The sequence below is a fragment of the Micromys minutus genome, assembly GCF_963924665.1.
Source record: "Micromys minutus genome assembly, chromosome: 9".
In the NCBI taxonomy this organism is placed as follows: domain Eukaryota; kingdom Metazoa; phylum Chordata; class Mammalia; order Rodentia; family Muridae; genus Micromys; species Micromys minutus.
Window position 1 is genome coordinate 66,512,532 of NC_137978.1, and position 24,634 is coordinate 66,537,165.

The 24,634-nt window shown below is 50.1% G+C and overlaps 2 protein-coding genes across 3 annotated transcripts; both read right to left on the reverse strand.

The window, feature by feature from the left end:
* Nucleotides 1-701: 701 nt before the first annotated feature.
* Nucleotides 702-3,308, reverse strand: PRXL2B (peroxiredoxin like 2B). 2 transcript variants are annotated; one of them, XM_080921509.1, is made up of 7 exons: nucleotides 3,159-3,308; nucleotides 2,726-2,930; nucleotides 2,371-2,422; nucleotides 1,804-1,867; nucleotides 1,648-1,723; nucleotides 1,342-1,460; nucleotides 702-919 (listed from the first exon to the last, which is right to left on the reverse strand). In XM_080921509.1, the coding sequence occupies exons 1-7, from the start codon at nucleotides 3,219-3,221 to the stop codon at nucleotides 893-895; spliced, it is 606 nt and encodes a 201-aa protein (XP_080777635.1). In that variant the 5' UTR covers nucleotides 3,222-3,308; the 3' UTR covers nucleotides 702-892. The 2 variants fall into 2 exon arrangements, with proteins under 2 accessions (XP_080777635.1, XP_080777634.1); XM_080921508.1 differs by having other exon boundaries at nucleotides 1,561-1,723.
* A 15,541-nt stretch (nucleotides 3,309-18,849) lies between these two features.
* On the reverse strand, nucleotides 18,850-24,316 carry TNFRSF14 (TNF receptor superfamily member 14; the record flags this gene model as incomplete). The annotated part of the gene is made up of 8 exons (XM_080921293.1): nucleotides 18,850-18,945; nucleotides 19,107-19,138; nucleotides 20,017-20,177; nucleotides 21,164-21,254; nucleotides 21,981-22,136; nucleotides 23,032-23,157; nucleotides 23,562-23,670; nucleotides 24,248-24,316. 8 exons carry the CDS (start codon nucleotides 24,314-24,316, stop codon nucleotides 18,850-18,852), a joined length of 840 nt encoding a protein of 279 aa, XP_080777419.1.
* Between the last annotated feature and the right edge of the window lie 318 nt (nucleotides 24,317-24,634).

Consider the following 24,634-nt stretch of genomic DNA (forward strand, 5'->3'; position numbering starts at 1 on the left):
TGAAGAGACCAGGATGCCCCTAGAGGCCACGACCACAGTTCAGTGGATTGTGTTCCCAGGGCTGGACTGGATCCACACTCTGGTGACTCATGTCAGCACATGTCAGGGGCACCTGGAGAACTGGGGAGCAAGGGGTGGAATCTGGAAGCCAGAGATGATCTAGATTATAAAGGGGACATCACCTGCTGTTTACAGATGGCCACTGGATACAGGGACCCTGTAGCCACCCTGGCTTGGATTTAGAAAGTGCTAACCTGGTCATCCAGGGCCCACCTCGAGGGAAAATCCCTTAACAAGGGGAGGCCTGAAATGGTGGTCTGTCTAGAGTCCTGCTTGGAACCCTAAGGGCACAGACATGCTCAGCCTGACCCAAGCTTCTCCCAGGACACACCAACTATTCAGATCAGGGAAGGTTCCTCAGTCCTTTGTCTGCCATCTCTTCTCAGAACCCAGTTAGCCTCTGGCCTTCCACCATAAACACAACAGACATAGGCCTCCCCAGTCCCCACAACTGGGCTCCATTTGGGGGCCCTGGCCAGAGTCCTACTCCCCTCTGATCCTCACTCTATGTCCTCAAACAAAGTGGGCTACAGTGTTGGGTCACCTTGGGAAAAAATGACATGATTGTCCCCAGAGTCCCATAACCAAGGCCTGAAGTCTGTCCTCTAGGAAGATGACGCTCAGACATCTCTGTTGTGGGGAGCAGCAGAACTGCAGGGGGGCACCGTGGAAGCAGCGAGGCGCTCACTGCCCAGGGCCTACACTTTAATGGCTCATTGCTGTTCAAAGACAAACAAGGTCCAATGTTCTGGCCCAGAAGCTGCACCAGGATTCTTTGTATTCCAAACACATCCAAGGTTTCAGGTACCTCCAGGTCCTCAGAGGGCATGTGTCACCTCCCACATACCTCTTCATCACACTGTGGGGACAACAGGACCATCAGCCTGGTTACACTCCTCAGAGGCCAGTGGTGCCCACCACCCACATAGAGGAGACATGCTGAACACAGGAATCAGTGTAACCCGTGTATTACTCCCTTCCACTGAATGGGCCACACTAAGGCTTGACAGACACACCTAGGACACAGCCCAGCCTTCCCCAATCCACAGTGGAACCCTGTTTTGCCTGCCCAATGGCTTCTGTTGCTCCATCCCCATCGGCCTATTCCCCTTTACAAGTAGAATCCTGGAGACACATTTACCTCCCAAGGCTGCCAACACAGAAAATAATATAAATCCCAAGAGGCTATATAGCTCAGCTCCTGGCCACGCCAAGTGCTGTCCCAAAGTGAGTTATACACACTTAAGGGTTGGTAACAAGCAGTGTTCCCCAAGGCCTCACCTGGGGTGGTTTGCTGGAGCAAACTTCTGCAGAGATACCCAAGGCCTTCAGGATGTTCTCCTGGGGAACATAGTCACCTGGGGAATTCTGGATGAAGTGCAACAGCACCTTGTCACCACCTGTAACCACAGGCGAGGGAGTCAAACTGTGTGCATCCGGCCTCTTTGTGCCAGGGAGAGACAGTAATCCACTAACCAAGCCAAGCAGTTCAATCCTCACCCAGGTACCCAAGACCAGAGTGGGAGCTGCGAGGACATGGACCACCAAGATGGGCAAGATTGGGCTCTACGTCTTGCCCTGACCCACCCTTGCTGACCACCAGTAGCCCTCCACTTTGCAGCAGGTCACCAGACAGGTTCCCCTGGATACCAACGGCCTTGGCCTGGAAAGACAGGAACGGGACCCAGGTCAGTCTCAGAGGTATTGCCACAGGGATTCCCGCCACATTCTCAGACCACAAACCTTGGAGGCTACATCACGGACAGGTTTTCCCAGGGCAGCTGGCAGGATGCTCAAGCTGTTGTACCTACAAAGACATAGGGTCCCAAGTCCAGAATCTGGTGGAATACAAGGACCCACAGCTGTCCCCAGTGTCCTGCCCCACCCACTTATCTAACCCAGGGCTCAACCAGGAAGATCTACAGAAGCCCGGAGAGTCCTCAGGCTGAGCTGGCCTGGGGGCCCTGGAGAGGTGGTGTGGAGTGCTGAACGAACTCCATGCTGGGTGTTGCCCAGGGATCTGGTTTAGCCTGCACTGCCTCTCATGACAGGCAGTCTGTGGCATCAGAGGACTGCAATGGGCCATGGATAAAGCACTGCGCTCCAAGGTTGCTCCTGCTTATGAAACTGCTGGGCACAGGCCTAGCTTGGACCAACCAACACCCATTAGAAGACCCCAAAGAAGGGCGGAGTCAGTTCCCATGAGACAAACTGGACGGCAGAGCGGACGGTGGTAGCCATAAGATGCATTGGAGAGCAGTAGCCACTCTGTCCTGTCCCTGATAAATTCATGCTCCCAGGCACACTTACCTCTTGAAGCCCAGCTCCTTATAGATTTGCTTGCTCTCATCAAGGTAGAGTTCTGGAAAGGAAAGCCACGGGTATGGACCCCAGCTTCCTACATCCTGTCCTCTGTCCCCTTCACTCGCTGTGTCCAGCCCCACCCACCCAAGCCAGGAGGAGCAAGGCAGGATTGAATGCCACCACTGCTTAAACGGGAAGGGGAAGAGTCACTGGGACTTTGCCACTGGATCTGGGCGCCAGCCAGAGCACAGGCTGGGGGCAGGGCAGGGGAGGGCTGCAGGTGCTGACACATGAATATGTTCTTGTTGAGCCTGGAAAAGGGAGAGGTCAGCCCAGGCTCTGAGTCCGGGAAGAGTCGCACCTCCTGAGAAGTAACCACCATCCAGAAACTCCTGCAGGCCCAGAGCCTCAGGTCCTACGCCCACTAGGCGCACATCGTGTTGGTCCAGGATGCCCCGGAGGTTGCTGAGGTCCTTGGCGATCCAGCGGCACACCATGCAGCCGAAGCGTCGCAGACCCGCCACCACACAAGCTTTCTCCTGCCACAGGCTCCGCAGCTCCACGGCCTGCGGAATGAATCGGTTGGGGGACATGGGCTCACCAACCCCCTATGCCGGGCAGCCTTACATGTCCCGCAGCGTGCTGATGGACCTCTGTGTACCATCTGCTGTACCCAAGCCCAGTATGCGAACTCACAGGGCCTCCCAGGACCTCCATTCCAGCCCATGTGAGTTGCCAGGGCTCTGGACCAGGTGCTAGGAGGCGTTCTCCGCCCTACACCAGCCAGATCTCACCTCCCCAGTTACTGCATGCTTCAAGACACACGCTCCTATGCGACCAAGGTCCAGCGTACTCATGGCTTCCTCCGTCCCTTTCTGCCCCGGGATCCTACTCCCGGCCCTTGGGGAAGGCTCAATCGGTCCTGCGCAGCCACTTCAACCAGCCTAAGCCCTGCCCATAATCCCGCCCCACTCCTGGAGTGCTGCACCACCTCCAGGGATCGGATCACCGGGCTACGCGATTATCCCGCCCCAGACTCCGATTATCCCGCCCCAGACTCCGCCCTGGATAGCTTAGCTTGTAAGCACACCCTACCTTCAAAATGACAATCACTACCAATCCCTCGGCCTCTGCCATGGTCTTATTTGCATATGCATAAGTATTGGCCAATGGCGTAGCTGGTGAAGCTCCACGTGCTTTCCGCAAGCGGTGCGCCTGCGCAGAATGCGTTTGCGCGGCTCTACGCTAGCATTTGTGTGGAGCTCCACTAGCATCAGGTGGTCCCTAGGAGTGCAGCAGGGTGGTGGAATTAGAGTCAAAAAGTTGAAGCGGAGAATCGAACTCACGAGTCACCAGAATGAGGAACAGTAGGGTAGCAGCACTTACAGTAGTGAAAGAACCCAAAGAAGAACCTTTCCAAGTCTAGGTTCCTGCTTTGAAAACTCCCTTTCGCGAAATTTTATTAACTTCCAGCATAAAGTACCATTTCCTGCCGAGTCGATGTCAGCTTTTAAACCACGGGCTTCAGTGTAAATCCGAAGGACGTAAACAGCCGCTAGCAGATGTGTCCATAGGAAGAGGAGAGGGCTCAGGAATCTGCTTATCCTGTCCTTCCCTCACTAAGCCCTGTGATACTCTCTAGGGCCAAGTTCGGCATCTGACAGATGCAGAGGCTGGAAAAGGAAGAGAACCACCACAGAATACCCAGCTGAGACTGGACAGCAGGAGGAAGCTAGGGACTATACCACTATGTCAGAAGGAGAAGTGAATACCTAGAGAGGTGATGGCTCAGTGATTAAGAAGAGCATTAGCTGCTCTTCCAGAAGGCCCAGGGTTTGGTTCTCGGCGACCTTACAGTGACTAACAACCCTCTGCAACTCCAGCTCCAGGGCGTCTGATGCTCCCTTATGGTTTCTCCAGGTACCAGGTAAGCACCCAAACATGTATGTAGGGCTGGGGAGCTGATGTAATCCCACTGCTATGGAAGCAAATACATGAGAAGCCTTGGGGCTCACTGGTCGGTCAGTGTAGCTGAATCAGTGAGCCCCATGTTCAGCAATAGGTCTTATCTCAAGAAATAAGATGGGGAGGCATTGAGTAAAACACTCAACCACTGGATTCCACGGGTGTGTACGCATAGGTGTATACACAGGTGTGCAAACATACATACAAAAAAAAAATAACATTGCAAGCCAAGGGGAGCTGGCTGTAGAGCCACTGGTTCCAGGGGCACCACCAGAAGAAATCCAGAGACGTGGCTCCTCGCCTCCTGTGAAGTATTGAAAGGTACAGTGCAGAGGGTCCCAGGAGCATGGGAAGATGTCTGCAGAAAGTGCTGCATGCTGAGCCCTTCCCTAGGGTGGCTCACTCACATATGCAGAGCCCACCTCATCTTCATGGAGACCAAGATGGAGTTAATATGGGGTAAGGCAGGTCAGCAGGAAGAAAGCATGGTGGAATCTTTGCATCAAGTTTTATAGGCTAGAGGTACCTAGCCCAAAGATATGAGACCCTGAAAACACTTGCAGCACTTTCTGTATTTCCAGAATTCTTTCAGGAATGCCTTTATCCCACCCTTGGAGAGGGTTGTTGCATTTTTTTTTTTCCTCCAGTGCCTCTTTTGCATGATCATTTTTTTTTTTTTTTTTTTTTTTTGTGCCAAACCAGTAAAATTGGACTGGCATAATCTTGACTATCCCCCATCAATGACACGTGTGTGGTGGTTGGAATAGGTTTAGCTGTCATATACTCCATGGGTTTGAATGCTTGCTCCAAGGGTAGCACTATTAGGAGGTGTGGCCTTGTTGGAGTGGGTGTAGCCTTGTTGGGGAGGTGTAGCCTTGATGGGGTGGGTGTGGCCTTTTGGAGGAAGTGTGTCACTGTGGGTATAGGCTTTGAGGTCTCCTATGCTTGCCCAGTATGGAACACAGTCACCTTCACTGCCTGCTGATGAAGATACAGAACTCTCAGCTCCTTCTCCAGCACCATGTCTGCCAGAATGCTGCCTTGCTTCCCTTCATGATGGCAATAGACTAACCCTCTGAAACTATAAGCCAGCCCCACCTAAAGGTTTTCTTTTAAGGAGTATTGTCTCTTAATAACATTGTAACCCAATCTAAGACACACCTGGAACTAAACACTTAAGCAAAAAAGCGCCAACCCCAGAGGACAGCTGGGCGATCTATCACTAGGCTGTTAATCAAATCTACTCCTCACCCTTCTGGACAAGTCAAGTTAATGTGAAAATGTTTGGCTTGTTGATGTTCTGTAGTTTAAAAGTAGATTCAATAATCTACCCTTTTATCCTCTCATTCCTATAGCCTGCCCTTTCTTTTCATCCCTCCTCCACTCTTTCCCCTAACATTTGAGAGGAGAGAAGGATTTTAGAGGAAAGAAAAAGAGATAAATCCCTGAGTCTAACCTACTATACTTTGTTTCTCCCTTGACCAAGACCATTAACAAATTGTAACCAGTCCTCCTTAAATGATGACAAACATCTGTCACTCACCAAATGACCAAAATTCACCCACCCCATCTCTTGGGAATCATTCTCTTAAAATTGCTTCCTGCTTGTTGGAGTAAAGTTCTCTTTGGGGGGCCCTAAAGAAATCAGGATATTGTTCAGGTCCTAGGAAAGCTTGCTGCAGCATTTGCCAACCAGTCTCTATGTGATGTGAACATGGAGGACATAACTGAAGTCCTGGCTGGAACAGTCTGCGAGGCTTTCAAGTTGTTCTGTATGCAGATTTTCGAGGAAACAGCCTTTGAGGCAGTCAGTGAGGTTAGATCACCTGTGTAGGGGCAGGTCCCATGCTGAGGTCCTGTTTCCCAATTGGTTGTTGATCTGTCCATAAAAAGGCCACAGGCCAATTGCTGAGCAGAAGGAATAGGCAGGACTTCTGGGTCCCAGGAGGCAAAGGAGAGATGCAAGGAGAAGAGAGACAGAGTTCACCGGGCTTCAGAGAAAAAGAAAAAAAAAAAAAAAAAAAAAAGCAGCCATGTAAGATCTCAGGAGGAGTGGAGTCCTGTGGCCACTCCTATAGGCAGGAGGTTGACAATGTTAAGCAAGGACTAGATGTAACTGAGCAACTAAAGTTTAGGGCAAGTGGAGAGTTCCGAAGATAAGAATATTGATAAGGGCATGCTTTTCTGGCAGAAGATAGTAGCACCCAGCAATTGTGTCAGAAGGCAAGTTGAAAATGAACAACCTGTGTGTGTGTCTTTTATTCGTGGGTTCATAGGAAGCTGGGTGGAGGCTCGTAGCACATCCCATTCATGGAGCTTAGGCTCGGTAGCAAAGCTACAAGCAACACACCTGGGCTTCCATCTCGTCTGTTTTGGTGTCTGGTCTGTAGATGTACATTTGTGCGTTAACATATATGTGGAATATGCTCTCTGTTTGAGCAGGTAAGGCACCTGTCCTTTTTGATAAGTCGATTTGGATTGTATGATGAAACTGTAATGTAAATTTCATCTATGCCATTTGAAAGGACGGCAGTGATAAGACCTGAGGACTCTATAGCCAAGAGGATTTGTTGGCTTTGCTTAGCTGAAGACCTGCTGGAGATATTTTCGTGTCCCAGACAGTCCAGAGTGTTTCCCAAGCAGAGGCATCGGCGTCCCTGTTACCTGTTTTGTTATTGTTCATGGTTTTTCCCCTTCATATCTGCAGCCAAGATTTTCAGGAGGTCTCCTCTCCCCTGATCAAGTCTAATCTTTATTAATTTATCTAAGGCATCCGTAGCTTTTCTTCTCCCAGTGAAACAAAGACAGAATCTCTTCCCCCAATGCAACCTATTTTCTTCCTTCCATTCTGAAGTTAACACATTGTCTTAGGGTTTTATTGCTGTGAAGAGACACCATGACAAAGGCTAGTCTTATAAGGACAACATTTAATTGGAGCTGGCTTACAGGGTCAGAGGTTCAGTCCAGTGTCATCAAGGTGAGAGCACAGCAGCATCCAGACAGGCATGGTGCAGGAGAAGCTGAGAATTCTACATCTTCATCAGAAAGAAACCAGGAACAGAGTAATCATCCTCAGGCAGCTAGGAAGAGTATCTCCAAGCCCATCCCCAGAGTGACACACTTCCTCCAACAAGGCCACACCTTCTACTAGTGCCACTCCCTGGGCCAAGCATATTCAAACCATAACACACACATATGGGCTGATTTAAGTCAGAAGTCCTTTCTAATCTGCAGGGCTTTTCAGCAGCTATGCTACCTGTTTCTTTGACATTTTAAAAGTTGAACCAGGCTGCAGAGATGGCTCAGTGGTTAAGAGCACTGGCTGCTTTTCCAGAGGTCCTAAGTTCAGTTCCCAGCAACCACATGGCTCATCTGTAATGGGATCTGATGCTCTCTTCTGGTGTGTCTAAAGACAGTGACCATGTATTCACATACATGAAATAAATAAATCTTTAAAAACTTAAAATCAATAAAGCATTATTTAATCTATCTCTGAGAGATCCCATATCCCCTTTCTGTTCTATGAGCATTTTCTTTAAAGTGTAGCTAAAACTTTTTACAGTTGCCTGACCTATAGGATTGTAAGATACACTTGTAACATATTTTTATGCCACAATGTCTAAAAATTGTTGCACATGTCAGAGCATCATCTGCTCCAGTTTGCAAAGGCATTTTCAAGATAGCCACTACCTTTAATAAATGTGCAATCTCAGAAAGAACCATCCTTTTCAGAATTTAAGGCAGAAGCCCATTGGAATTCTGAACATGTATAAATAGTATGACATATCAACATATGTACATATTTTAAATATTCAAATTATACAAAAAAGAACCATATAAGCTATTTATGGCATTGCTCTAAGGTGGCTTTGTTAAGCAGAATCTGTATTTTTAACTTCATATATCATATCTCTGTGGCTTTTCATTACGATTTCTCAAACCTTTTTGGATTTTTCTCACCAGGAACTACTTTTTTTGCTGGCATTGTACGTGCCAGATTGGATTCTTTTGAAGATTCTTTATCCTGGTTGAAAAATCCTGTGATCTCTGTTCTATGACGTCCGTTCCAGCATCTAATTTTTCAGTGTTCTCTTCTTTTAAGTCTGCTTTACTTTGATCTCTCTTAAAGAGGATGTATAAAATTGTAACTATTACTGAATATATAATTATTTTCATGGTGACACTCAAAATAAAATTCTGTAGGGTCCAAACCTTCTCCTACAGTGATTTTCTGTTTTTAACATGGAAAGTTATCTTCTTCTTTAATCTCTCTAACTCTCTCCTTTCATTGGAGACTTTATTCTTTATATTTAAACTCAGTATGACTGTCTGTGTTAAGTTTCTTTAGCTTCTATGTACCTTTTAAAACATTTCTATCTTTCTCTTCTTCAGTGACTTTATCTTTTATATGCATTTATTTATTTCTCTTACTGCCTACTAAACTTTATTATTTTCTGTATTTAATTTTTTCTAAACTCTTACCAGCCTTATGTGGCTTATTTTTAATATTATAAAATTCAAATTATTTATCTCTGTCTATGGTATTTTATAGCCAGACTCTTTTTTTTTTTTTTTTTTTTTTTTTTTTTTGCCTTGAAGTGTGATTCCAAACATTTTGACCTGATCAGAAGTTTGTCTGTGCTCTCTCTGTCTCCCTCTACTGTTCAGTTCACCACCTAGCTGTGGCTAGCTCTGCCCAGCCTTTTAGCTCACAGAGAAGAGGTGGATTCACCCTGCTGCAAGCTATTTGCTGGCTGGGGTCTGTGTGTCCCAACTACAGGCAAAAGCACAGCCTCCCCCATGGCACTGGGGGCCGAGCATGTTGCTGCATGTTCACAGGAGATTCACGGGAGACCGTGGAAGCATGCATGCTAAAACATGCCCGCACCCACCTGGCCTTGCACCCATGTGTCCCCTGACCACATCACTCTCTCTAGCACCTGCTCCGCCCCTTCTCCAGAACCATGTAGCCCTTGGGAGAAGCTGCCCCTTCTGATCCCTGTTCACATCAAACCTTACCTTAGGGTATTGGCTGTTTCCCTGGCTCCTGTGGACTTCGGCTGCTCCACTCACAGAGCACAGTCATGGAGTCTTCCATTTCAGAGGTCAGAGGTCAACACAGATCTCATGGCTCAGCTTTGTGGTCAGCTAGACCTGGGCAGGTTGGCACAGGCAGCACCTGTGTTACAGGGACGGTAAGTGTGTCGGTGCAACACAGCCCCAAGTCAGAACACATAAATAAAGACCAGATACACCAGACAAGGCATAAAGACAAAGCAATACAGAAAAACACGGTAACGTTTCACAACTGGAATTCTTTGCTCTAGAGGTCCGCCAGTCCTTCCTGTTGACCACCACAGTGCCTAACATTTATCTCAGAGCCTGAAGCTTTCGAACTTTTTAGAAGCTTTTGAAGCTTCATAATTCAGCTCCTGGTTCCATCAGGGGGTCCACAGGACTCTGAACTCAATTAACCAGAAATAAAAATAGCCAGAAATAACCAGGCTGGGAGATACTTCCCTGTGTCCAGATGGGGGCGACAGGTCCTTCCCGTTCATGAGATATGACTGCTTTAAACTTAACTTTAGGCATCCTTCTGTAACTCCCCTTTGTGGAACAGTTTATCCATGAGATAGTTTTCTAAAGAACTTTTGCCTAAGAAAATATAAAAGAGGCTGAGAAAAGGAATAAAGTGTGTGGCATTTGGGGCTCAGCCCTATCCACCAAATGAATGTATATATATGTCTGTCTGTCTCTCTCTCTATACACACACACACACACACACACACACACACACACACACACCTGCATAGGTATATGTATGTAAGTATGCACAAACACTTATGGATTTGTCGAGACAGGTGGCCAAAGTATGTGTGTGTGTATATCGGGGTGTATGTGTCTGGGTGTGTGCATGCCTGTGTGTGTCTATGTACCTGTGTGTGTCTGTGTCTGTTTATGTGTCTGTCTCTGTATGTGTTTGTGTATGTGCACATGTGTGTGTCTGTGTGTGCTTGTGTGTATGTATTTGTGTTTGTGTCTGTGTGTGTTCATGTGTGTCTGTGTATGTGCACATGCGTGTGTCTGTGTGCTTGAATTCTCTCTCTTCTTTTTCTTTACCCTCTGTCTCACCAAGAGTTAACAAATTCCAAGTCTCCCCTTTGGCCAGCAAGGGCCCTTCACCCAGAGAGAAACTACTGCCTTTTTTCTCAAATCCCCTGCTGCTATCAGCATGGAGTCAAATAACCAGAAGTCAGAGGCTTTGGGCCACCAATAGCAAAGAATTAAAGACTGAAAACTGCCAGAAAGTAAGCAGCCTTTGGTCTCAGCTTTGGCCCTGATCGGATCACTGACTCCATACTCTTTGCTGCCTCGGTGAACCAGGTACTAGGATAAGCCACGGGCAATCTTGTTAACCTGATAACCTCAGAGCCATTCTCCAAGAATTTGGACATGACGGAGCAATCCAAGAGAATGTGCGTGTACAGCAGTAAACCGTGTCCGTTTGAGGAAGCTGAGGCTAGAGAGATTTTTAAAGATAAAGTGAGCACTGTCAATCCCCGCCGTGAAGCCGTAATCTTTGCCCACAAGGATTACTAATGAGGGGGACACCAGCCTGAGTGGACACAAGGCTGGGTGGGCTTCCCTTGGCAGTGTTTTCCGTACAAGGCTGTGTGGTTCTAGCTAAGTGCTGTGGTAGCTGCTCTGAGGCAATGCCCCGTGAGGGGTGAGTCACTCCTTAACCTTCCGTGGAGTAAAGTCCAGGCACAGCTAGATTCTTCTAGAGCTTTCCCGGGCCCTCCTGCAGGAGAAGGAGAAGGGTTTAGGGAAGCCATCCCCACGGAGAAGGCCCCATGGTGACTCTCATTCAGGAGCACCATGAAGGTTGCTGCTTCTGGTATCCAGAGCAGGACAAGGGGCTGAGGGCCCAAACCTGTCTCTGCTGATAAGGGTGTTTGTACAGCAGAGATGAGTTGGGGTGGGGCAGGGAGGGCACAGTGGTATCAATAGAACCAGCCAGGGTAACATTTCCATCTGCCCAGGCAGGAACTTCCCTCTTCCCATAATGCCTTTTACCCTTTCTGCTTAGCTGGTTTCTCTTCTTGTCCTTAGCAGGTGACCCCTGGCTGTGATCACCCAATTCGGAGCCTCTGAAACTCCCAGAAGTTTCCATGGGAGATGATCAGAATCTGTGTGAAGGTCAGCCCTGGCGATACTCACCTCCCCGAAGTTCTATAGCACCTCAGGTATACTGCAGCAGCTCCTTGGGCTCTACACCCCGCTCCTGAGACTCCCAGCCATCTCAGAACAGGCCCAGACAACACTGGCCCTCTGTCTAACCCATGTTCTAATGTGCTTTGAGTTTCTCATCTGCCAGTCAGCTGTGTGCCGCCTCACAGAACAGGGCTACCCCAGACTGGACATGAGTGTGGTGCTGGAAGACTTGCTTAGCTATTATTTTTGCCTTTTCTCGGTCTTTTTCCCTATATAAAATTTTTATTGCATTTATTTTGTGTATGAATGTGTCTGTTTACATTCATGTATGTCTTTATACATGTGAGCATGTGTATGTCTATTTACATGAGCATGGGCCACAACACACATGCAGAGATCACAGGACAACTTGCAGAAGTATTACATTTATGTGAGCATGTGTGTCTGTATACATATGAGCATGTGTGTCTGTGTACCTGTGAGCATGTGTGTCTATGTACATGTGAGCATGTGTGATCTGTGTACATGTGAGCATGTGTGATCTGTGTACATGTGAGCATGTGTGTCTATGTACATGTGAGCATGTGTGTCTATGTACATGTGAGCATGTGTGTCTATGTACATGTGAGCATGTGTGATCTGTGTACATGTGAGCATGTGTGTCTATGTACATGTGAGCATGTGTGATCTGTGTACATGTGAGCATGTGTGATCTGTGTACCTGTGAGCATGTGTGTCTGTATACATATGAGCATGTGTGTCTGTGTACCTGTGAGCATGTGTGATCTGTGTACATGTGAGCATGTGTGTCTATGTACATGTGAGCATGTGTGATCTGTGTACATGTGAGCATGTGTGTCTATGTACATGTGAGCATGTGTGATCTGTGTACATGTGAGCATGTGTGATCTGTGTACATGTGAGCATGTGTGATCTGTGTACATGTGAGCATGGGCCACAGCACACATGCAGAGATCACAAGACAACTTGCAGAAGTATTGCATTTATGTGAGCATGTGTGTCTGTGTACATATGATCATGCATGTGTGGTCTGTGTACATGTAAGCATGTGTGTGTGTGTGTGTACATGTGAATATGGACCACAGCACACATGCAGAGATCACAGGACAACTTGCAGAAGTTGGTTTTTGCCTTACATTATATGTGTTCCCGGGATTGGCAAGCAAGAGTCTTTTCCTGCACTAAGCCAGCTCGCCAGCCCCGCCCCTTTCCCTGTCCTTAGGATGTGATGAAGTCAGGAGACTGGAAACATCTTGCTTCTCACCCACTTATACCTTTCATTGTTCTTTATGCCTGGGAGGAGTAGCAAAAATTCTGGCCTCCTTTTCAGCTAAGCTCACCATCACTGCAGCAAAACACTCTTTCTCCCAGTTCCCACTGCACTGCCTGGGGCTTCTCCCCACAGCTAAGTGCTCTGATCCTGGCTGCTGTTATTTATTTATGGCCTGTTGTCCCCAGTGTGTCCAGTATGAACTCTGTGTGTGTGCGTGTGTGTGCGTGTGTGTGCATGTGTGTGTGTGTGTGTGTGTGTGTGTGTTTACTAGGAGCCCTGCTTCATGTGCACTCTCTCTCCAGACACCTGACAGGATATCTAGGTCTCATTAACCCATGCGTTTATCCTATGTAGGTAGGATCTGTCCTCACAGAGGAGGGGGAGGCTGCTTATGGGGGAATTCTGATGGAAACTCTGAAATGGAATGGGGAGCCTGAAACCCACTCCACCATCCCGAGTGCCTCAAAGACCCTTCCATTTTCACTTTGCTTTATAGTCCTCAGGGCTGGCACTGAGCTACCACTTCCACAGTCATTAACCTTGGCAGACTAGGCTCAGGGCCCTGCTGAGGTGCTGACTAAACAGCTGAGTTGCAGGGCCCAGAGGTTAGGAACAAACCAAGAGCTGATATCCTAGGCCTCCGCCTGTTACTCTGCAGGCCTCAGTACTCTGGTGAATCCTGCCCTTAGCCCCTCCCACTTTCCTTCCCAACTGCCTCCTTGCTGCCCTCCTGCACCAGGTGGGGGCCCTCAACCCATTTTTACCAGCTTCTGTGTACCATACCACATTCCTGGAACATTTCCAAGGCAGCCTCTTCAGAGCACACGCCACCCCCCAAACACCCCCCAATCCCCTCCCCTAGCCCATCCCCCACCTCCATCCCCACCCCCATCCTGACCCCACCACCCCTCGCCACAGGTAGAGCCTGCAGGGTACAGGAAGCGGTGGCTGCCTGAAGCAGAAACCCTGTAAGTGAAAGTCACACAATACCTGAAGAAGAGAAGCCCCGTGGCCTAAGGTTGTTCCGTCTCTCTAGCCACCCACTGGCCAAGACAGCATAGTCTTGTCCCGTGTCCCGTCTCACAGTGCAGGCATCATCATGGTGCAGGCCGGCAAGGCTGCTACCGATCAGGGGAAACAAGGCCACCTGGGGAAGCCCCAGGGGTGATCAGCAAGCAGAAGAAGCAAAGTCCCTCCAGGTGAGGGCCTTCATGTAGTTTCCATGGGAAAGGCCAGGCAGGGTCGACCAGCAGGCCTAGGCTTGGTTTGTACAGATGATGGTCTCCCAGACTCTCAGGCACAGGGACCAATCCTGGTTGACAGGCATGAACTCTGGGGTCACACACTGAAGACATGATGTGGGTTGGTTGATGTAGTTGGTTTTACAGACTCTGGGCTGTAGGGGCCAATCTTAGCCCTGGAGCTCTAGGGACCATTGGTCTAGGGTATAAAGGCCTCAGAGGACACCTCTAGGTGGTGTGATTGTAACTGGCAGAGAGGAAGATATTCTGAAGACTCATTTGTTCCTCTCACTGACTCTGACTGTTGAAGCAGTGGACCCCAGGGGGCTGAAATTACCTCAGTATTATCATCCTATGAGAGAAGAAAGCCTAAAGTGTAGACCAGCAAGAAAAGAAGCTGTTCTCCTAAAAGGAGTCTTCCAATTTGCGAGGCCTCTTACAGAAGAGCCCGTGATGGGTGGGACCATACCTTACCCTGCTGACATAGGTATACCCCTGCCTCTGCTTTAACCTCAACCTCGGGTCAGGACTAGAAAGAAGGACTTGCCAGGGTCACTGGATATCTCTCCCCTTTCCCAGTGGGGCCATCTGCAGACTGCATTCGAGTGAGTCCAGCCCTTACAGCTTCCTAGGACTCAGATGAATTTTGGCGCTTTTCCTCCCACCTGCCACTCCTCAGCCCATCCCTGCAGCTTCTGTGAACACACCTGCTGATGCCGTACTCCAGAGACCCCAGGGGTGGCACCCACAGGGCAAAGGTCTTCAGCACCCAATCTGAGGTAACTATACATTCGCTCATGTCTCTTCGGGAAAAGTCACATGATACATGAAGCTGGGCTGGAAACCCAGCAATGGCCTAATGTTGCTCAGTGGCTCTAGCCACCCACTTGAAGAGACAAGGCAGTCTTGTCCTGTGGCTCACGGTGCAGATGCTACCATGATGCAGGCTGGCGATTTAGCTTTTCAAAAAAAATTAATGTTGAATTGTCTCCTCAAAGGATAGAGTCCAAACTGAGCTCGTGGGGCACGGGCTCCAGCTCTAAGTCCAACAGTGCAATGGTTAACGTTGATTATTAACTTGATGGGGTTTAGAATCACCCTGGAGATAAACTGATCTCGCGGGCAAGGGTCTCGAACTGACTGAAGCTCAGAGAGGAAGCTCCCTCACTGCAGATGCAAGGTATTTAATCCACGCACTGAGAAAAGTGACTCATGCTGGTGGGCTTCAGCTCGGCTAGTCTGAATGTAAAATTGCAAGCCCCAGGTCACCGGTTCCTGAATCTAGGAACTGCAGCTGGCTACAAAGAACAGGGTCCCACTACACCTCTCATGAATCTTGAGTAAGCGGCTTGAAGGTACTTGTCCAGGTGACCCCTGGCTCCAGTGCTAATCCAGACTGGGCAGCCCCAGGGTCCTCTACAGCCTCAGGTAACCAGCTCAAGGAACACTAGGAACATGGTGCCACGTAGCTGGCCCCAGGCGTTCATTTATCTGGGTGGATGTGAACTCTGTTCGTGCTTGGTTGAGCATACCCTGTGCTGCTATGGGAGAACAGAACAGAGAGGAGAGGGTCCTGCAGTGACAGAGAAGGTGACAGCATCTCAGGCTCTACATGTGGTCTCTGCTCCCAAATGCCCACCCACCCTGTCAGCACCGAAGAGAGCAGTGCTCAGGCCCACCGTGCCCGAAATCTTGTTTGACAGCCACTCCACCATCTCCCAGGAATTCCAGTGTCTAATTTTAAATTCACAGCTCCGTTATCAGGTGCTGTTCCAGGGCAGCCTGGGCCTTGTGTTTGAAGACCCAGGCCCTAGATGTAGTCGGAGCAAAGCCAGAGGCCAACAGATCTAGAACAACTCAACAGGCATTTTACTGAAGACTTATAGGCAAAGTGTGGTCCGGGGTGAAGGAAAACTGACCCCTGAAATTTAGGCCAGAATGAACGGTTTAGAAGGTGACCAGGAAAAATATGTTGTCAGTCAAGATGGGTCTACCTGATTTATCTCAAGCTTACACTAGGGGCATCAAGCACATTCTGGGTGCTGATGGCAGAGTCCCCACATAAGGTTCCATGTCACTCAGTAATGGTTTTGTCTATTAGTTTGCCAGAGGGCTCTGTGAAGAAAACAGGCCAGGTAAGTTGGCGGCTGCTGCTGTATGGTTAAGGCTCAGGAAGACTGCCTCAGGCCAAGCTTCATTCATACATGTGAACGCACACCCAAAGCTGGCGTGGTTCCTTGGTGGACAGAGTCCTCTGTGTCACTGGAGGTCCTGTTCATGATCACGGGTTCATGTTCTGATGTCCTGCAGTCTAACTGCAATCAGCTGGAAATAGCAAAGGACAGGCGCATGTACAACCTTCCCACCTCTGCCTCATAACCACTCTGGTTAACACACAAGTTCCTCTCAGTGTTCCATGGATGAATGAGAGAGTGAGTAGCAAGACTGCATGGTGTAAAGAGGATAGATACAGGGAAGATAAAAAAGACAGATGATAGATGGATGATACAAACAGATGAGAAAGGTAGATAGAGAGTGGGGTAGTTTGAACAAAAATGGCCCTATAAGGTCATATGTTTGAATGCTTAGTCCCAGTTAGTGGAACTGTTTGGGAAGGATTAGGGGGTGTGACCTTACTGGAGGAGGTATATCGCTGGGGATGGACTTTGAAGTTTCAAAAGCCCGCATCAGGATCACTCCCTCCTCCCATGTATGAGGGTTGGGGAGGAAGAGAGAGAGAGAGAAAACACCTGCTGTCTGTATGTGTGTGTGTGTGTGTGTGTCTGTGTGTGTGTGTATGGGAGACATATATGTGTATGTGTGTGTGTGTTGTTCATGGTATCTCTTCACAACAACAGAGCAGTAACTGAGAAGGAAACAAAATGACAAATACAGAGGCATCACATGCAGCCTAAAGAGGCTTTCCATTGCTGTGGCAAACACCTGAAGGGAATCGTTTAAGGAGGAAAGCTGTGTTTCAGCTCACCATTTTAGCAGTGTTTATGACCACTGGGCTTCAGTGCTTCTGTGCCTGTGGTGTAGCAGAGGTTCGTGTAGATCTGTGTGGTGGAGCAGAGCTGTGCAGCTCACGAGAGAGAGTGTTGGTGGTCATAGGTTTCTTTCCCTCTTTCCTTCCGTCTGGGTATATCCATGGGACGGTTGTGCCCATGCTCAAGACAGGACTGTCTCCCCAGCAAACCATCTCTGGAGATAATTCACAAGCACCTGAGTATGCTTCTGAACTCGGCCAAGCTGACGACCAATAAGTGAGCGCACTTGGCCACAGTCTTGACTCCTGAACACAGAAGTGTTCATAAATGCAAACAGTTCTTGGGAGATGCCAGGGTTGGGGGCAGGGAGACAGGTGAGCCTGGAACACAGCACTCAGCTTGACAGGCAGTCACTCCCGTGACGCGATGCTCTATGTTCAAAGAATCCTATTGGGAAAAAATGCCCACGGAAACAGGGGGACCAGAAAATATGACGGTGATGAAATCAGTCACCGAGCAGGATGAAAAAAAACCCATGCTTGATGTCACATCAGCGAGGGCGACTGCACCTCCTGCCAGTGGAGGCCCCTCACCAAGTGACTACATGACATGGGAACATAGTCATCGTGGAGCTGCCACCATGACTCTCACAGGACAGACATATGTTTGATGAGACACATGATAGAGACAGGGCGTGTAACAAAAATATGTATCTTTTTATTCACAGCGTAAGGACCTGTGTTCTCGAAACTGAACTCGTCGCCAGAATCCACTTTAAAAATTTGACATAGTACTGTGCATCTTAATCCCAGCACTGAGAAAACAGAGCCAAGGGGGTACCTGGGGCTCAGGGCTCAGTCGTGGGCCAGTCAAGCTAAGTTGGTGAGCCCCAGACTGGCTCGAGATGGCTAACTAGGAACAAGTGCCGAAGGCCAGCTTCAACTGGTCAGGTATCGCTGTGGAGTCAGCGATTAATCGATTCCTCAGCAGGCTTTTGTCTGAGGGAGCAAAACTTAGTTCTCTGGGACTAAAAAACTCTCTGAGGATGGTGAAACAATGAGAGGTAAACTTGATTTTCTGAATCCTCTGGAAAAAAGGGGGTAAACACACACACGTACACACACACACACACACACAAGCACAAATAGAAAGCATTGGCCCACCCGATCTGAAGGACCACACAGGTCATCAGTGTTACTTGGAAAGCAGAGGTAGAAGGGTTAAATTTGAGGCTTGTCCAAGATACAGAAGGCATCCATAATTGGCCCTGACAACTTCGTGTGACTTTGCCTGGAAATGAAAATGGAAAGAGTCTTGAGAATGTCACTCAGGAATAACACAGGTGCCTGGTATGGGCAAGACTCCAGCCCCAGAGACTTTAAAATAAAACCCACTAATGCCACGTTCATGTTTCACCGCATGCACCCCGGCCCCAGGAGGCAGCGCTCGGCAGCCCTCCAGACAAGCAGGCCTATGCTTGACATTTCCAGGACAGGCAGAGGCCTGGGTTTAGACAGAGCTGTTATGAGCTGACTGGAAGAGCTGGGAAGTGGGACGTAGGGTCAGTGGTAGCTGCCATTCATACAGACTTTGGATCACCACCTCTCGGCATTTGGATGGGAGCAGATGACCCCATTTGACACTAAGAATGGCAACACAGCTCCTAGACCCTGAGCCACGGCCACATCTCTACTGCTGTGTGAGGCTGAGGCAGCCCAAGGCATCTGCTATGCCCTCCCTGGCATAGGAAGCTTCCCGCCAGGGTCTCCTGGGTGTCTCATCACCCAGAATCCGTGCAGTTGAAGGCTGTCTCCTCCTTGGTCACAGCAGGCCCAACTTCGGTGACTGGAAACCTGATAGTGTTCTCCTGTTGCTCCTGCTGCCAAAGAAACGCAAGGTGAACTCTTCCCTCTTAGGCACCAAGCAGGGGTCTGCATGGTTCCTGGGGACATGTAAGGCTCAGCTGTAGACCACCGAGTTGGGTCCTTTAACCAGCTGCAACCTCCTCCCCAACCCAAACCCCCCTAGCAATGATACCTGGAAAGGTTCCAGCTCCCTGGCCACTGGGCCTGTAACACAAGGACATCAGGTCATGGGAGAGGCTGAAGCAAGAGAGGAGACAGGTTCACAGCAGTGGAGAACCCACACGCCGGCTTCCAGCTGTGTGATCTACCTCCAGAGTCTGACCCATTCAAAGAGAACAAGTGAGCTTTGGACATGTATCAGGACCCACAGGAGGCCCACTGGGTGAAAGAACAGATCCCTGTCCACCTTCCTGGAGGTCAAAGTCAACCTCTCACCTCCTTTGCGGAGTTGGGGAATCTGTTCACTCCTGTGAGCGGGGACTTAACATGAGCAGAAAGGGGGATGGGCTACCTGGTCCACCTAGAGAGCCTAGGCGAGAGGCCTCCTGCACTGGGAGCACCCAGGGGTGAGCACACTGTGGTCTGCTTCCTCACTGACAAGAGAGTAGCCTGCCTGACCGTTGTTTTCTTGATTCCCTGGTGCATGACCCAGATCTTTCCAGGCCTGCTTTGGCCTACAAGCTGGTCTCTAGCAGGACACAGCTGACACTGGACCATAAAAGGAAGGAAAGGGCTGGAGAGATGGCTCAGCATTTAAGAGCACTGACTGCTCTTCCAGAGTCCTGAGTTCAATTCCCAGCAACCACATGGTGACTCACAACCATCTGTACTGGGATCTGATGCCCTCTTCTGGTGTGTCTTAAGACAGCGACAGTGGACTCACATACATATAAAAAATAGGAAAGGGAGGAAAGAAGGAGGAGAGGGAGGGATGATGGGAGGACAGAGGGTCCTAGAGAGGCCACCTGACAGCTGGGCTCTGAGGAAGGGTTCTATCACTAGCCATTGTAAATCCAGACTCTACACAGACCCCAGGACCACTTCTGGAGCCCTAAGCCCTGAAGGGGTGGGCTGTTGCTCACTGGTATGCATCTTTCTTTGCTTTCGGATGAGGAACGCAGCTGTCCCAGCTCCCACTATCACAAGTCCCAAAAGGATGAACACAATGTAGAAGACCCGGGAGGAGCAGGTGGTGTCTGTGCTGCTGGTCCCACGTTTTACTTCTTGTTGAAATGCACTGCACCTAGGAGACAGTAGCCATGGAATGTGGTGGGAAACCTGTGGGGACAGGTCAGCAGACTGGGCAATGTCAGGGAGCAAGACAGGGTCCATGCAACTCAGAGCCTGTCAGATGGTACTACAGCTCTGAGACAGGGTCAGATCTGTTACAGTTTTCAAGCATTATGGGGAAACAGAGAAAGGGATGGGGAAAAATGAGGGAACAGGGTAGAAATGGAAGGAAGAAGAAGAGGAGGAAGAAGAGTGAAAGGGGGGTGCTAGGGTCGAAGCTGGGGACTGAACTGGCCTCAGTAAAGAGAAATGGAGGGAGAGAAAGACAAGCTAATACCCTTCCCTAGGGAAGTCACGTTTGATCTCCCAAGAAAGCCTAGCTATCCTCAGAGATCCAGAATTCTCAGGTCGGCTCTAGGGTCCGAGACCCACGCTGAGGGGATCCTGGCTCAGGTTCCACACTGAAGGGGCCTCACCTGAGAACATCATGGTAGTGTTTTAAATAAAAACGGGGCAGTGGAACTATTGGGAGCACCTTCTCCTTGAAGTGAGTCCCGGGGCTTGGGGGTTTCAGAGGCTCAAGCCTCTCTCTCGCCTCCGGCTGCCTGCCGACTCTAGAACCGCATCTGTCTTTATGCCACCATGCTTCCCACTGTGACAGTTAGAGGCTAACCCTCTGAACTGTAAACCAACCCCAATTAAATATTATCCCCTGTAAGAGTTGCTGTGGTCATGGTCAGCCACAGAAAACCTGACTAAGACAATCATCTTACAATCAGCACACACACACACACACACACACACACACACACACACCAGAAGTACAGAGAGTTTCCATATCCTTGACTTCTTGATCCTACAGTCACAGGGTTTGTGGCCTGTGGAGTCCTGGCTGAGGCTCATATTGCTCTGCCCACCCAGGGTGCGGTTCAGCTGGGTTTGGCTACTCATCTCCCAGGAGAACAGAGTAGTTCCTTCCCCAGGATGCTAGTCACCTACTTGGTCCAGGGCAGGCATTCCTCCTGAGTCCCTCCAAGTGAGAAGGTCCCTGTTAGGCAGTCAGCACATATGATGTCCTGGCTGTAAGTACCTGGGAAGTGAAGGGAGGCAAGCAGAGGAGAGCTGGGCTCAGGCTTGCAGGGACCTGGGCTTCCCTGGGGTGGGGCCTCGGAGCTGTCTGTTCTGGAGCCTTCCACAGAATACTCTGTGGCTGGTAGAGGGAGCTGTGAGACTATGTGGGAAGGGAATGGGTAGTTTTAGGACATTCCGGACATGGAACCCAGGGTTTCTTCACCCCCAAAGCCCTTTGGGTAGCCTGGCCAGATGCCAGACAGAAGGCAAAGGCAGCCCTCACAGACATATCTAGGTGAGTAGTGGAGTTGGGCATAGTTTACAAGTCAGGTACCCTGCGAAGCATCTGAGCTGAGGCAGGATAGCTGACGTTAGACCAGAAGTGGGAGCCAATGGAGCTGCCCCAGGTCCCCTTCCTCCCCCACCCTCTATCCTTTTCCTGACTCTTGCCAGAAAACCTTTTCTTTCTGAATTTTCCAGATTCTCTGAGTTTGGCTTTTCCCTGTCCCCCGTGCTTCCCTCTCTCCTCCCCAGTCTCCCGCTGCCTCACCCTCCCTCCTGCGAACCTATAGCTCTCCCTCCTCTTTTGCCACCAGGACTGGTCTGGGGTGCTTGCCCTAGGGTTGGCCAAGATTTCTGCGGTGTTCCTTCTGAACTCCCTACGCTGGAGGTTATTAAACCCCAGGCAGCAGGCTCACTGGAACAAGGGTGGCCTCTGAAAAGAACCTTCAGCCGGCCAGCTCACCTTTCTTCCATAACCTCTGTCCCGGAGGGCAGACGGTGTAAGGCAAGCATGCGGAACAGTGGTCCCCATCCTGGTTCTCACAGAAGTAGCCTGGGATGCATCGGCACACAGTGTCCTTCCAGCTGGAGCACTCCTGCCAGGTCAGCAGGCCCATGTCTGCCGTCAGAGACAAGGCAATGGGAGCACCAGCAAGGGATTAAGGGAGCACCCATCCTCCAGCCCTCTCAATATACCCGGGTCTGATTCAGCACAGCTTCTCTTGCCTGAGGCTACCCACCACCTGCACATGTAGTACCAGGCATCTCCTACAGGGGGAGCCAGACGTAGCACAATAGCTCTAAGCAGGGGCTTGGTTTAAGACTGACAGGGTCAGAGTGGTTCGATGCCCAGGACCTGGGTTTTAACCAAGTCTGAATCGTCCTTGCCTCTGCTTTCTCCTACTCCAGGAAGTAGGACTCCAAATCTATGTGCCCACAGCCCTGGAAGTGTGGAGTTGCTAGGCTCTGCCATTCAGCAGAGTGCCGTGGTGACTCTTAAAATCTCAGTATCCTCGTCAATGGGAATGCAGTCTTCTGCCTCTAAGTCTGAGCCGACTGTTTATGGGGATTGTGCGAATAGGTACAGAGTCTGTAGGAGTGAGGCTGGCCACATGAGCATACTGTGTGCAGATACAGAGGTTCACCTTCTGTAAGGGTGAGGTCATCCCTGTTTGCACACCGTGATAGACATGGGCCATCCTCGATGTGGGTGAGGACAACCCTCTGAATGCACTTTGAGTAAGCATGGGGTCAACCCCATACACAGGTACTGCAATAAATCCAGAGTCAACCAAGGCAGGAAAGACCCTTTCATCAACCACACGAACCAGATAGAAGGGAAGAAAGAGAAGCAGACAGTGGGGTCTCAGTGACAAGAGGGGGTGGGCAGACAGCCTGAGAACCTGCTCACAATAGCAGGAAGGTCAGCCTGCGGCTCGGTGAGTTGCCCTCCCCTAGAACCAATGACTGAGCTCAAGGGTTCCAGCACACCCCACCTTCTCAGGAGCTCCTACCTGGATCACAGACTCCGCAGGGCAGACACTTGCTCAGGCCATTTGCATGGGCGGTATATGTCTGTGGGGGACAGGGGGCACACACTGTGCCTGTATACTCACTGCAGGCCTGCTTCACGTGGTAACCTGCAGCCAGGACCCACATTTCCTCAGTGTGGGTGGGGGAGTAACCTACAGAAGCCTTCCCTGTACCCTCACATGGGTCCAGCAAGTACAGCACCAACCACAACCAATGCCCACAGAATTTGCTTGTCCATCTGCCTTCAGAAGCTGGGGGGCAGGGGGAACCTTTAAGTCACCCAGAACTGGCTCTGATCCCAGCCCACTTTCAGTCTCAGACTCTGGTTATGCTGACATAGAACCTGCCCTATTCCCTAGGCCCACCCCAGACAGTGCAGCTTCGAAGGTCCCAGACACTGCCAGGGACTGTTCCTGAACTGAACACTGTATACCCACTGGACTGGGGACCCAGAGGCCCAGAGGCTCGGGAATTCCTCCCTGGCACTGCACTGCCTCCTGGGAGCTCCTACCTGGGTTGCACATGGGACAGCACTCGTTCCCCACAGAGAACTCCTCCTGTCTGCACAAGGGCTGGGCAGAGGTACACTGCAGCAAGTTCAAGAGGAAGACGCACAGCACCTGGGAGAGGGATGAGTGCTGAAGAGATGATTCCCTCCATCCCTATGGCTCCCTCCCTAAGGCTGGCCCAGGGAGCAAGCAGCAGCCTTCAACTACAGTGTCTGTAGGAGGGGGCCCAGGCCTGCTTAGACTACCTTGTGCCTCCATTGCCTGAGAGTACAGGACCTGAGAGGCAGCAAGGTTAGCTGGAGCTGGGAACAGGCTCTTCAGAATCCCAAGAGGGTGGGGTGGGGTGGTGGCGGCAGTTGACTATGCTAGTGTATCCTCCTTGAGCAAACAGGATAGTCATCTGACTCCTGCTAGGCCACCCTGCTCTCTGTCTCTACCAAGGGCTACTGTCCCCATGGAACCACCACCTGCCCTTGAAAGAGCCACAGCAGATGTCTATGAGCCTCCCAGCCTGAGGTTGCTCTCAACTATCTCCAAAGATTTGTTGGAGATCCAGCAACAAAGAGCCCCCGTGAGCCAGCTGCCCAGACAGAGCCAAGGGACAGGAAATGTCTGGGGTGATCTGTGGCTGGAGTTGGGCTGGAAGGACAGAGCTTAGATAAGACTTGTAAAGGGCTCAGGAACTCACCATCCTGAAGGTGTTGTCTGCAGGGGCCTGGCTCCAGATTGACGACCCCCATCCCAAGAGGGCTTTCATTTTCTTGATCAAGACACTGTGGGCCAGGAGCCCCGTGGGCTCTGGATCTCCTCACACACCCTCATGAGCCTCAACAAAAAGTAAAAGTGAAAAGAAAAGTTTCTGACTGAGCTCTGCCAGAGGCAGATGGGGCACACAGGGTAGGTGTGACTCTGGAAGGGCCCCAAAGTCCAAACAGCCTCAGCTTCAGACACAGTACAAGGACACAAGCAAGTTCTCCTGGCCCAGGAATATACAGCCTGTGGAAGGATGCCTGTCTCCCCAGATCACTGCAAACACCTTGGTGCTCACCCAGAGTTTTCTGACAGACCGGCTGAA

Coding starts and splice junctions, on each gene's coding strand:
- PRXL2B (XM_080921508.1), bottom strand. CDS start 3,221: ATGAGTACGCTGGACCTTGGTCGCATAGGAGCGTGTGTCTTGAAGCAT. Junction 2,931..3,158: donor AGCATGCAGTAACTGGGGAG/GTGAGATCTGGC, acceptor TTCATTCCGCAG/GCCGTGGAGCTGCGGAGCCT. Junction 1,868..2,370: donor AAGGAGCTGGGCTTCAAGAG/GTAAGTGTGCCT, acceptor ATGTCTTTGTAG/GTACAACAGCTTGAGCATCC.